This window comes from Equus asinus, chromosome 15, assembly GCF_041296235.1.
Source record: "Equus asinus isolate D_3611 breed Donkey chromosome 15, EquAss-T2T_v2, whole genome shotgun sequence".
Classification (NCBI taxonomy): domain Eukaryota; kingdom Metazoa; phylum Chordata; class Mammalia; order Perissodactyla; family Equidae; genus Equus; species Equus asinus.
The window spans coordinates 14455319-14469312 of record NC_091804.1 but is presented as its reverse complement, the minus strand read 5'-3'; the positions used below and the strand labels follow the sequence as shown (position 1 = coordinate 14469312).

The window sequence follows — 13994 nt, the reverse complement described above, 5'->3', positions numbered from 1 at the left end:
TCTAGATGGCAAAGATGTGAAAATGAAAAGCTGCTCTCTCAGTAATGCGTGCTCTAAGGTAAAGGCCGAGAGTGTGACCACAGGACTCAGTTAGAAACTCAGAAAGACCAAAGGTCCAAGTACACAGTCACACAAAGGACCTTCTTAGGAATTAAGGGTGTTCCCCACAGATCTTCTCAAACCAGGGAACCTCTGGGAAGCTTAAGGGCATTGTCCCTCAGCCAACACAGCAGGAGGCCAAGGCACAAGACGGTTTATCTTAAAAATATCTGGGGCCAGCCCCGTGGCCGAGTGGTTAAGTTCGCATGCCCAGCTTTGGCGGCCCAGGGTTTTGTAGGTTTGGATCCTGGACATGGACATGGCACAACTCGTCAGGTCCTGTTGTTCCTACATGCCACAACTAGGAGGACCCACAACTAAAAACATACAACTATGTACTGTGGGGCTTTGGGGAGAAAAAGGAAAAATAAAATCTTTAAAAAAAATTCTGTGGACATGGCTTTTGCCTAACGGAGTGAGCCACAGGGAAATGCACCCGAGGTCTACAAAGTTCCTGAGAAATTGTTTCAGTAGAAACACTGCTAGCTTGGACTGCAAGGGCCAGAGATATTACAAAGCAAAAGGAGGTTCTCAGCCCCCCGCCATCTCACCCCTTCGACAGGCAGTAGAAAGCAGGCTGATAAACCTGCTCAGCTGTAAACACGGGCTACCTTTCATGAGAAAGGAGGGAAGAACCGAGAACCCAGAGGGTGGAGCTGGAGCCACAGAAGATTATTCCAAACCTTGAAACCTACTTAAGGAACTCCCATCATTTGCCAGGATGGATTTCAGAATAGCTTTGGAACAGTGACTCCTTTTTACCTCCCGTTTCCCCTGTTTTGAACCAGAACATCTATAGCTATTATCTTATGCCTGCTCCACCACCGTATGTTGGCAGGGCTGGGGGCAGATACTTGTCCCACTAGTTTCACAGGTCCACAGATGGAGAGGAATTGTGCCCCAGCAGCTGGACTTAATAGATTACATCCGAGTGCTCCATCCACACCTGGCCCTGATTTAACTTTGAGATAATGCCATGATGGAATGAGACTTTGGGAATCTTAGGTTGGGGTGAATGTATTTTGCACGTGGGAGGGACAGTGGGGACCAAAGTGAACAGGCCCTAGGGTGACTCCTCAGTGATTCCTACCTCCTGGTACTCATGCCTCTGTGTAATCCCCTCTGCATGAGTGTGGGCAGGACCTGTAGCTTGCTTCTAACCAACAGAATATAGCAAAGGTGACAGGACGTCACTTCCGCTGTTGTGTTATATGGCAAAGGTGATGGATGTTACTCTCATAGTTCTATTATACGATATGGCAACAGTAATGGGATATCCATGATTATGTCATGATATATACATAAGACTCCAAGCAAAGTAGCTCTCATTCTTCTTGAAAAGGAGGAGGAAGGAAGAAGGAAGCTGCAAGGAAATTTATTCTGCCAACAGCTTAATGAGCTTGGAAGTGGATTCCTTCCCAGTCAAGCCTCCAGATGGCAATGAAGCCCAGTTGATCTGATTGCAGCCTTGTGAGACCTTGAGCAGAGGACCCAGTTAAGTCATGCCTAGGCTCTGGAGTCAGAGAAACTGTGAAATAAATGTGTGTTCTTTAAAGCCATTAAATTTGTGGTAATTTGTTATGCAGCAATAGAAAACAAATATAAAGATTCTCAATAGGTGATGGATTATGTGATTATAGCAAACTCTTAGACTAGTGCCTTCTTGGGCACAGCTTTTTTCATTGAAATTTTAACATTATGGGTAACAGTAGTAGCATCCAATCAATTGGATAGCTGCTTGTAAATGATCAAAGCACTGATAAACGGCTTTATCACTAGAGTTGACAATATAATGCTTACATTTAAAATTACATGAGAAAATGATAAAAACTATAGGATTTGACAGTGCCCCCAAACAAACCTACAGCTTCCATCTTAGTGCCCCAATTTTTGTAAGATGCTAAATGAGAGATAAAATTAAATCTTTCAAGTTCCAAGCGTGTGTGGGAGTCACAGAGAGCCACATGCTTTTTCTTTAGATTTAGAAAGATTATTTTCAGTTAGGTCACCCCTGCCAGGAAAGAAGAGCTGGGGTAAATAAGGCATTCCTGAGAATATCATCTCCCTTTATATAGAATTTTCTAGTTATCAAAGCACTGCCATCCTCATTTGATGATTCAGCTGTCAGGAGTTCAGAGCAGGCCACTCAGTGGGAAACCAACAGGAGCCTGGAGCTGAGGGTTTGCTGTGTGACCTCAAATATGATCAGCTCAGGGAGCAGTGAGGCCATCCTGGAGATGGAGTGAGCCGTGCACTTTGGAACATCCACTTGTTTGCTTCTTCGTGTATACTTTCATTGACATTGCCTTTTTAAGTATTCTGCCTAATTCACTTGAGAAGGCTGTGTGAATTACCCACATAATGAAAGACTCTGCGAAGGGCTATGAGCACTTTACAACTAGAAAACAAAGTCAAGCGGCAGGAATGATAAGAAATCGTAGTGAGGCGGGCATTTAAATGATCTGCTTGTCAATTTCTCAAGTGAGTGCTAGTCCCTGGGCTAAATCTAAGCGTTCTAAATGCTTCAATCAGAAGCGTCTCTTACACTTAAACACATCTGACGTTTGACATTACCTTGCTCTGTGACCATGGGAAAAGTCACTTTACCTACCTGGGTCTCAGTTGCACCTAGTCCTGTTAGAAAAAGCAGGACTAGGTAAGAAGGAAGTGATTTTTTTTCTGACGACTTAGCATCCTTTATGCATGCGACAATTTTTCATGCCCAGACACATCCTTATCATCAGGGGGCATGGTGGTGTGCTGGTTACAAGCGTGGGTTTTTGAGTGAGATAGGTTTGAATTTGAATCCTGGGCCTCTTCTAGTTATAGCTGTGGGGCCTTCAGCAAGTTCTTTAACCTCGCAAAGCCTTGTTTTCCTCACCTAAAAGATGGAGTAAATACCACCCCTTGAAAAGTTGATATGAGGGCTGAGAGAGAGAGAGTGTATCAGTCAGTTGTCCAATAATGCTGCATAACACGCCACCCCCACGCTCAGTGTCATACAACGAGCCTGGGGTTGGGGCAACTGCTTCAAGCTGTAGGGATGCGGGTGGGCTGGGGTGATTCTGCTCTAATCACTGAGCTGTCCAAGGCATGTTCTCCTTATGGTGACGGCAGAAGCACAGGGGGAAGTCTCAGCTGTACATTTCATGCCTTTGCTCACATGACCTCATCAACCAAAGCAAGTCACAAGGCCAAGTCCAAATTCAAGGGGTGGGGAAGTACTCAGGCCCTCCAGGAGGCTGTAGCAGGAGGAATGAAGAGCTGAGTTTAAAAATTAAGTCCACCACGGATGGCATATGTGAAGCCCCTATGCAACACAGGCACTGCTTGGTCAGAGCCATGAGTGATCACTGACCTCTCCGATTACGTGTGTGGCTTTTTTCTGTCGACCTTCTCTAACCCAATCAATGTTTCTTGTGCCACCTGAAGCAAACTAGAAAATTTCTTCTGCTCAAAAATACCACCACTCCACTCATCTGTCTGATACTGTAATATAAGTTTCTCTCCTTGGAATTATTATTGTCTTTTTCCTGTGGTTCTCCGATCAAAAGCAAATACTTTGGGGGAGGGGAGCACACAAAGTAATCACCAAGACTCTAGGGAAGAGGGGAACGGGAGCAGAGAAAGGGTAAGGAGCAACCAAATGCTGCTGGTCTATGCTATTAGATCTGGGTTCAATCTAGACATTGTGTGAGTCTGAACAAATCAACGTACCATGCTGAGTCAAGGTTTCTTCAACAACCGGGTTAAAACTATTCAACGGTTGTTATGAGAATGCCACAAAATAATGACTATTAAAGATTTTGTATTCTGTAAACACTACCAATGTTGGGTAACAATATTCTGGATTTTCATCAGGCCTGTTTCCTGGAATATTTCATGAAAAGCTGCAATGACTATAGATTTGATGCCTGCTTTGCCTCAATCTGGTGCCTGCTCTGGGAAGAGAGATGGGATAAACAGTCAAGGTGAGGAGGTCACAGAACTCCAGCATATATCCCGTCACTGCGTGGGATCTGTTCTCTCTCCTCCCAGGAGTGATAGGAGGAGACCAGAGTCACTGCAGGAATGCTGGGCAAGGCCTTTTGAGCTGTGAGAGGCGGCATTCAGAAACAGACCTAACCATCAATTAGTCATAAATTACTTTCCCATACAACCTATTACTGACAATTGCTTTAAAATGGTACATGCTGTTTATGTTTACCTTGGTCTTGAGGCTGGCTGAAGATACTGAGCTCTTGAGAGGGAGTGACCAAGAGCGTTCATTCATGGCAGTGTCCCAGTTTTATTTGGAAACCTAGACACCTTCCAAATGCCAGGATCATGGAATATGAAAGTCCAGCTATTTTCTACTTGTTCCAGTGAGTTGCAGATGTGGGATCCACTTATCTGTGATTACAGAACTGTCATACTGGGTGCCGGGACGAGCCAGCCACGAGGCCTGGAGAAGATGAGTGGGTAATAGCCTGCCCTCCTCAAAATGGAAGAAGGGTGAGTACCTGCTGTGATAACTTTCCTGTGATGATCCCTCCACCCGGAAAACATAAGTCTGTTTTCTGGAGTAAAAATTAGGCCATTTGAGCTTAAAGTTGCTCACATTTTGAAAGGAAATGTTAAGGTAGCTTAAGTGAAACACTAGTAAAAGTAGAAAGGTGGTACTTATGAGTGGTTGATGTCAATTCTTACTCTCAGAGGTGGGTGTGGGTGGGTGGGGGTATGAGGCCTGCCAAATACCAACCTCACTGATACAATGGAAAACCGCTTTTCAGACGTTTCCAGATTTGGTTGGATCATAGAAATGAAGATATACAATAAATCTGGCTTTGGTTTTGACTTCATCCACTCCTTTGGAGCAAAAGTTACCTTGCCCAAATCTCCTGAATTTAGACAAGTGAGAGAATTTGAGGCTAGTGCAATGTTTTTCTTCCACAGTGTCTGTGGCAGTGGAAAGGTTGAGAAGGTCTATTGAAAATGGAAGGAGGGGTTCCAGAAAGCAATCGGCCCTGAGAGAGCTGTGAGAGTCCAAGTGTGTTTTGTTGCTCCAGGTGGGAGAGTCCTTGATATCGACCCTGATATCAATTTTCCCACATTAAACCCAGCATATATGGGGTTAAAATCAAAACACTCATTCCCTGCTTACTCTATGGCTTCCTGGCTCCAGAATCCACTATCCTCCATGGAGACAGACACCGTCAAGGACAAGCACCTGGATTATCTCCTCCCCACAAAGAGATATAGGCTGGCGGGGAAGCTGCTGACCAGCAAGGTCACGGGCTCCCTCCTCTCTGCAAGTAGTCTCAAGGCCAAAGACAGGCTGGTAAAAAATCTCCAACCAGCAAGGCCATATGCTCGCCCTCCCCTACCTAAAACCCCAAATAAAAACCCTTCCTTTTAGCTTTTCAGGGAGTCTGGGATTTCAGCATTAGCTGCCCTCTCTCCTTGCTCAGCGCTGTGCAAAAATAAAATTCCTACTTTCTTCCACCACACCCAGTGTCAGAGATTGGCTTGCTGCGCAATGGGTGAGCGAACTCACTTCAGGTTTGGTATCATCCTCACGGGTTTGGCAAGTATGGAACTATCAGAGAGAACTTTAGCAAAGGATTAACAACCAGCTTTCCAGTGAGAGCCTTCCTTCCAACCAACTTAATGGACATTGAAAAGACAAAGGTCTTTTCAAGTGGTGTTTTTGACAAAAGGTTTTAAAATATAGGTAATCCGCCCAACAGGTTTCATTTTATAATTACGTTTTCCTTTTCGAAAAAATTAACAATCTTTATAACACACATACTGTTCCTTCTGTAAGAAGGTTTGTGTCTTCCTTAAATGTCTTTTGACAATTGTAGAGTTGGAAGGACTCCCTGAATCTCAAGTGTTCATAGACCAATTTAACTGATATGTCCCCAAAAGTGCAGGATTGCATATCCAATCAATACATCAGCACACTTTAAGCTGGGTCTGACCTTTACATGCATCAATTCATTTCATAATAGAACAATCTCTTGATCTGAGACACCTCTTGATCTGCGTCCTCCATGCATGGGGGTTTATCCAATAGCAAACACCTGCTTGTGGCTTACAAAAGCCCCCTCACGGCCCAGTCCCACCTGTTTGTCCTCTCAACTCCCCAAGCTTGTTCCTGCACCAGGGTCTCTGCACTGGTTCTTTGTTTGCCTGTGAACTTCTCTCCGTCCTGGAACTTCTCCTGGCTCCCTTGTCACCTTCTCAGAAGGACTCCCCTCAACCACTCCGAATAGTTTCCCTACACCCTCAATTGCTTTATATTATTATGATGTTTTATTTTCTTCATCACATTTATTGCTACTGTAGCTATGTTGTTACTTATTTAAAAGATCATTCCAGCTCCCCAGACAGGGACCTGGCACTTCTTGTTCACATGGGCATCCTCCTCACCCAGAACAACGCTGGACAGAGTGAGCACTCAATAAATACATGAATGAATGAGTGAAATTCACGCAAAACTGTGTGTGTCCTGGGGTTTAAAGGTATAAATCTCAGAATTGGCTCTGAGTTAACAAAACCCCAGACATCCAGGAGGAAATAAACTCTGAGGAATAACCGCAACAATAACACCACCATCATTCTCAACAAGGACAACATTAGGTCCTACTTACCTAGCACCTGCCAGCTTGTTTGATCTTTTATCTTTTAGGTCTGGTAAGACTGCTGTAACCCTAGGAAGGTTTTTCTTATAAGCATTGAAGCATAACCTGAGAACTTATAAAATACATAGCGAAATAATGAGGAAACGAATCAAAATCATGCTATCAATATTTTTGTAAGAGGATAAGTGATGGTGTCACAACACATTTTATAACCATCACGACACTTTTGTGTCTACCGTTTTGTTTGTGTACATATACTTTTTTAAAGGTGTTTATGGTTGAAGCAGCCAAGAAACCTTGATATATTCAACCTATGATTTTCTTAAAGTATTTGGGAAATTTTGACTAATATTTAAATGTATAACAATTTGATAGAATTAATTTAATAGTAGGTATTGGTATTTTTCTAAAAAATTACTTAACAGATCTGTAATTTTATCATGTTATTAAACTAAGTACAAATAGTAGAACGTATTCTTCTCCACACACCAAACCTCCTCGGACAATTAGGATCCAGCCGTACAAGCTTGCAAGGGAAATACTAGCACCCTCATTTTACAGGTAAGGAAACTTCTGTTCACAAAAGTAAATGGGTGATTTATCTAAAGCCATGCAGTTTGTAACTGGCAGATTTTGGACTTAGATTCCAGCGTGCTGACTTCTCGGGGCTCCTGTTTCCATTTCTGAAGTGCCCAGCCAGGGGAACATCAGGCCACCGAATTTCATGTTGTAAGAAAGATGCTTCTATGCTCGACATTACATTTTAGTAGAAACAGATCTAAGAGGAGGAGGAGTTAAACCACATGGACTTAAGAGGATAAGAAAATAGTGGGGAATCTATGAGCTTTGAGAGGGAACCCAGTGGAAAACATCAAGATGAAAATAAAAGCAGAAGCCACTCAGCCCAGCTGCAGGTCAGTGTGAGGCTTTCATGCTACAAGCCACAAAACAGGCACGGGAGCCGGAAGAGTCATGAGGGGGCAGCTCAGCTCTCGGGATTGCTGGGAGTTCCATTCCGCTAAGAGCATGACGACCACCTGATACACAGTTTGAACTCCGTGATAACTCTCGGAAGGTGGAGTCAGAACTAAAAGAAACTGTTCCTCTAGACTTAACTCAGTGATGTGGAAATGAGAAGGAACCTTGGGAGAAACTGTTACCTTGAGTCAAAAGGAGACAATGCCAGAAAATGTCAGATAGCTGCCCTGTATTTTAGGAGGCAAATTCCAAAATTATTCAAGGAAAAGGTGAATCCCATGGAAATTCCATGGACTTAGAAGGATGACATGGCTATAAGAACTTAAATCCTGAATGCAAAATTGTGACTCATGAAGAGAGAGAAAGGGTATAAATGTACAGAGTAATTCAGGCGGACTCATTCTTCAACGAGCTTTCAACACAAACTGTCATGGGGAGAAAACAAAACAACAGCACAGGTCCTCAAGCATGGGGCAGCCAGACCTGAGGATTTACCTCTTTTGACTTTTGTGAGTAGAGTGGCTTTTAATGCAATGGTTAGGGGCAGGAGATACACTAAGAAGAGAAAACCTCAGCTTTGGAAAATTATGAAATACTAAAGACCAGAAAGCTGAAGTAAACCCACTCAGGGCCAGTTTTACTTTGGTCTTCTCTGTGAATCTTCAAACTTGAAAGGTTGAAAAGAAGATTGTTAGAAAGGATTTTAAGGCTAACTTAGAAAAGGGGATGGTGAGTAAGAATGTAGGCATTCTAAATGACTTCAAAACTTTTGGCTCAGAGCAATTATATTACGACAGTAAAAGGGATGGAACACTACATTCAATTATCTTTGAAACAATTGTAGAAGATGACCAGCCATCTGGAGAAGACAAAACTCTCTAAGAAAAAAAAACCCACCCAAAATACCAAAAAAAGATAGGTAATATGTGAGGAGCAAATGGGAGAAGCCACGGATAACCAAATTTGATGTCAGCCCTAAGACTGTGGTTTTCAAAATTTTTGGTCTCAAGAACCTTTTAAAATTATTGAGGATCACAAAAGACTTTGGTTTATGTTATATCTGTCAATATTTACTGTATTTGAAATTAAGACAGAGAAACACTTAAAACATAAAAATACAAAGCACATGATCCATTAGGCATCAGACCAATTATGTTAACATACATCACGTAACTTCTGGGAAACTCCACTGTACACTTGGGAGAGAAAGAGAGTGAAAAAGGCAAAAGATGCCTTAAAATTATTGTGAAAAGAGTTTTGATCTTGCAGACTCCCAGAAAGAGTCTGAGGGACCCCCAGGGGTTCCGGACTACACTTTGAGATCTGCTGCAAGAAAACTTTTCAGCATGCACCCAAGAAGACATGAACATGGATGTTCATGACAATATTATTTACAATAGCAAATACTCGGCAACATCCCTTAGTAGAGAAATGGATAAACTGTAGAAAAACAAAAACAAAAACAAAAAACAACCCTATAATTTTTAAATAAACTCATTTTCTGTATATCAATATGAATTTATCTTAAAACAATGTTAAGTAAAAAAAGCAAATTAGAGAACACTACAGTATACAGTATGACAATACTTAATAAAATTCAAGTACGCCAATAATACTATTTAATATTATTTCTTTAGTTCTACATGGAAATAAAAAATAAATTTGAAGCAAATATTAAGACATGCTATTTGTTCACTTGAGGTAGAAGCTATAAAGACTTTAAAAATTATCCTCTGTATTTTTTTAAGGCTTTTCAAATGATTTCTGGGCTGTTAACAAAGAGAAAGTGTGATCACTATGCTCTAGTTTCAGTCCACCTAAAACAGTGGTTCTTAAAGTCAGTCCCCCACCTTCAGCAGCATGAGCATCATCTGAGAGCTTGTTAGACATCAAATCATTGGACCCACCCCAGACCGACTGAATCAGGATCTCTAGGGTAGAGCCCAGGAATCTGGGTTAGAACAAGCTCCCCGGGAGATTCTGCTGAAAGCCAAAGTTTGAGAACCACCGGGCAAGAACAAATGTGACCATTCAACCCGCCCTCTACAAAAATGCATCTAATTCAGCAGGAATTTTGGTAATATTGCTTACGATGTTCTTGTGGACAAAATGACGTTAGGTACAAAAAGAAGTTTCTCAAAGATATTTGTCAAATGATTTACAGGGATCCTCCCCCAACCTTTAGGCATTCAGGTTATCTCGGTTTGCCTACACTTCTTACACTTCTTTGGCTTGGGTACCTGGACTTTAACTTACGACACAAGTCCAAGCTAACCCGTGGCTTCTGGTTACATTTCTGAGATCTTGGAATTCTTGGCCAGTAAACTTGTATTGATTAGACCTTATGTAGACAAATTCCTTTATAATTACCTAAATTAAGGTTCTCAAAGTGTGCTTCCTGGAGTAGCACATGAGCATCACCTGGGAACTTATTAGAAATGCAAATTCTTGGGCCCCATCCCCGTCCTGCTGAGTCAGAGACTCTGGGGATGGGTCCAGCAATCTTTGTTTTATCAAGCCCTCCAGGAGATTCTGACAGACTGTAGTTTGAGAAACACTGATCTAAATAAATCTACATAGAAGAGGTGTGTCCTGGTAAGCATGGCAGGCAATTTAGAGAAGCTTCTGAATCGGCACAGCTGGAATCCTAACCAATCAGAGAAAAAGAGGATTGGTTGCAACGGCTCATTTCCACTCAGCACTAGCCTGCCTGCAGCTTACTGACAAATACTGAAGCAGCGGCACTTTGTCCCAACATAAGGCACTATACACGGCTTCCATTTATTGCTTTTATGTCGTGTTCTCCTTTCTCATTTTTCTTTGTTTGCTTTAAAGGACAACTTGACCAAATTAGAACTGTTGGTTCTACTTGGCTTAAATAACTTTGCCAAAATGGCTTTAAATCTGCACAAATCTATCCACTCCTTTCTGTCACTTCGTTCACAGCTCTTATTTGAAGGAGTGTTCTGATTTCTGAGATATATTCTGCACGGTTCACGATACGTCACTCCCAAGTGACTTGGAAGATGTCTCCAGAGAAGGCAGTTCCCAAAAGTGGGATCATCCAAAGCGCATGGCATCCCTGGCCTCTTGAAGCTTTTACTTCCCTTATTCTAAGAGGCTGGTGGACTTGGCAGGATTCTTTCGGACCATCAATGTTGTCCAACAGCTGCCAACAGCGCTAACTGCACTCACAGGATTTGGAGAGAGAGAGGATCAACCTGAAAGAGTCTGGTGAGAGTAGGACGTACAGATTTCTTGGGTACTCTTTCTGGGAAAAACTCAACCTAGCTGATTATAGTTTTGTCTCTTGTTTGTTTTTATTTTTTTCTCGCAGGCAAAACTATGCCTGGAGTCTCATTTGCAGAAATCCAGGGCTGGATCTATACTTGAGATGTATTTTCCAGTCACCAGCCAGTTAGCATTTAAGTGTCTATAACAAATACTTTGATTTCATACAAACTGGATGCTCACACATTTGATACCAGGGCTAAAAAGCCCATAAAGTGAGTAAGAGGATCACGGGCTCAGGAGCTCAGCCATTAGGAAACCTTGCTCCAACTCTCAGTGGGGCTGATAAATTCTGTCCAACAGGATAACAAGCCAGCTCATCCCAGAGACGGAAGAAATGAGCTAGAAAGTCCTCTTAAGTCCCACGTCCACTGAGCCTGGTGGATTAATTGCTGAGAGAGGAGCTGCTTCTTTCACTGCCAGCTAGTACCTTCTAGGAAATGGACAACTGAAAAACCATTGTGAAATAAACAACACATGATACTCTGTCCTTACCCAAAAACAAACACTCTAACAGGAGAACACACGTCCTGGGCCTTTAGTTAGGATATTACACTAAGACTCTGCCTCCTTCTAGAATTTTCCTAAGCCAACGATACCTGCACTCAAAGGTAAGAAAATAAGCCCTAGTTTAACTTGACCATTTTTCCTTCACCAGGATGATCACAGCAGAGGGCTTTTCTGGGCACATGTACATCCCATTTTTCTGGGTTTTATAAAATATTGGGATATGAGAAAAACAATGAAACTAAAAGGAAAATTCATTCCAATCCTAACTTCTTTTCAGATATGGCCCAACCTATTATCTGGTCGTTGGTGAAGAATTAACCTTCTGTTAGGGAGAAAACTGTGTTCAATAGTAAGATATTGCCTAATATTAACCAGTAGAATTGGTTAATGGGTCAGTTTCTATTAAATATCAATCAACACCTGTTTCAAATGAGAAGTTCCTTTTGCCCCTAAAGATTTATCTTCTCAAAAAATCCATCTTTTGAGTATTTTACATTTTAGCTGGCCTGAAAAGTTTCAAAATCCTATCAGAAAATCAAATTCAGAAGATGGAGGATTAGAAGACTTTGCATTGATCTTTGGGCAGAATAGACCCCGCATGTTCAAGATCAGAATAGAACAACCAAGACTGTGACAAAATCACCGTTCGAATGTAGTCAGCTCGGATGACACCTTATAAACATTTCCCATAACTTACCAGCTATTCTTCTCTGCATCCTTTTACAAATGTATCCACTTTTGTTTTGCCCATTATTTAAACACAATGTATTCGATATTTACATTAACATGGAGTAAGGCAGTCCTGTAGCTCAGCTGTCTACTAATATAATGAGCAAGTGATAGAGGATAGAATCTGATCTGCTGGACAACAGGATGACAAACTTCAGTGATGTCTAAGGAAGCTTTTGGGCAATTGCTTGATGGTCTATGGAATTCTTATTCTGAGATGCAGAAGGAAACTGTAATGGCTGGATTTTCTTTGCAGTAACTTGACATATCTGAAATTTACCATGTCTGATTTCTGCTTTAACACAATTATTTTCATGAACATTCCTTGTCAAAAATCTACTGGCCATTTGTCTAGGGTAAATTACACCCTTTTCTAGCACTCAAATGATTACTTTTATTTGAAATAGCTCTTAGACTATGAAGACAAATGGGAACATATGTATACTTATATATATTTGACTACATATAAAACATGTAATATGTGTGTATATGTATATATGTATGCACATATGTGTGTACACATATACCTAAAATCATTTATGTTGTTAAAATCTGTTAGCAGTAAACTTTATATAAAAATTTGAACATTCTGATGGCAAATGTGAAACAAAAGGTTGTCTAATATAATGTTTAATCAGAGGTTATTGCCAATATGTACCAGAAGGGGTGGATAATATTCTTCAGTATAAAGACTAACAAACATCATTAAAAGTAGAAACAAAAATTTCCTATTTTGTGATTGCATGTTATATGTCTGATTTAAAAAAATCTCACATCTGAGAGCTGAGATTCCTTTTCATGTGCTACAATTTACAGTAAGTGGTGAACATTACAATCACTGAAGAATAATTGTGGATAATCTCCGGATATTTAAAAGCAAATGATTATTTAGGCATTTGACAGCTTCCCTGTAAAGATCGTATGCTGTACCAGATGAGAACATGCTTCTCAAGCACTGTAAAGACAGAGCCTCACCATACCTTCATGGGAGCCAGCTGGATGGGTGTGATGCATGAAGGGTCCACCATGGGCTTCGGCCTGTTGGCTGTGTCTGCCAACAGGCTGTGCCACTGCTGGGGGAGGCCGGTGAATTTCTGTTCTTGTGGATCAAACCCAGTATGAACCCTGTGTTCAAAGTTAGATGGGCCAGATATTTCAATCTTTTTCTTTTTCTTTCCAAACATGATGCAAAAACCTGGGAAATGCAAACAGAAAAGAGGGAGCTGTTTATATCTTGCCAGCAGAAGACCATAGGAAAATTATTAATTCATTCACAGTTATATCTTTTCAGTTATTCCTCTACATACCAACTACAAAATATGAAAGTTGGATTTTCAGTGTGTGTAGATAATTTCACTCAAAACTTTTTGTTCTCTCCTTGCACTTGCCATGTGGACTATAGTTCCCTGCCCCATAGATTTTGGACTTGGCCATGTGATCTGCTTTGACCAATGGACTGTGGATGGAAGAGACAGTGTACCAGTTCTGGGTGGAGGTTTTTGGAAGCACTGTGTTTCCACTTTCCCTCTGGTGCTCCTGCCACTTGGCGTGAAGATCTCTCTGGAAGGTGATACTCTCTGAGCCTAGGTCCTGGACGGAGAGATGCATGAAGCACACACAAATCTGACCTCCAGTCTGGAGCAAAGCCCGAGTGAGACACAGCTGAGCCACAGGTCACTCATGAGTAAGAAATAAATGTTTGTAATTAAACCACTAAGACTTTGCCCTTGTTTGTTAGGTGGTATTACGAAAGCAAAACCT

The 13994-nt window shown here is 41.6% G+C and overlaps 1 protein-coding gene across 1 annotated transcript in view; it reads right to left on the bottom strand.

Moving 5' to 3' along the window:
• The window catches only part of PAK5 (p21 (RAC1) activated kinase 5), a 294957-nt gene that overhangs the window by 94451 nt on the left and 186512 nt on the right, over window positions 1-13994 (bottom strand). Inside the window, exon 3 of the mRNA XM_070485566.1 lies at window positions 13214-13428. Within this exon, the coding sequence (XP_070341667.1) occupies window positions 13214-13417 (204 nt within the window). The 5' untranslated portion in view covers window positions 13418-13428. The remainder of the gene's footprint in view (window positions 1-13213; window positions 13429-13994) is intronic.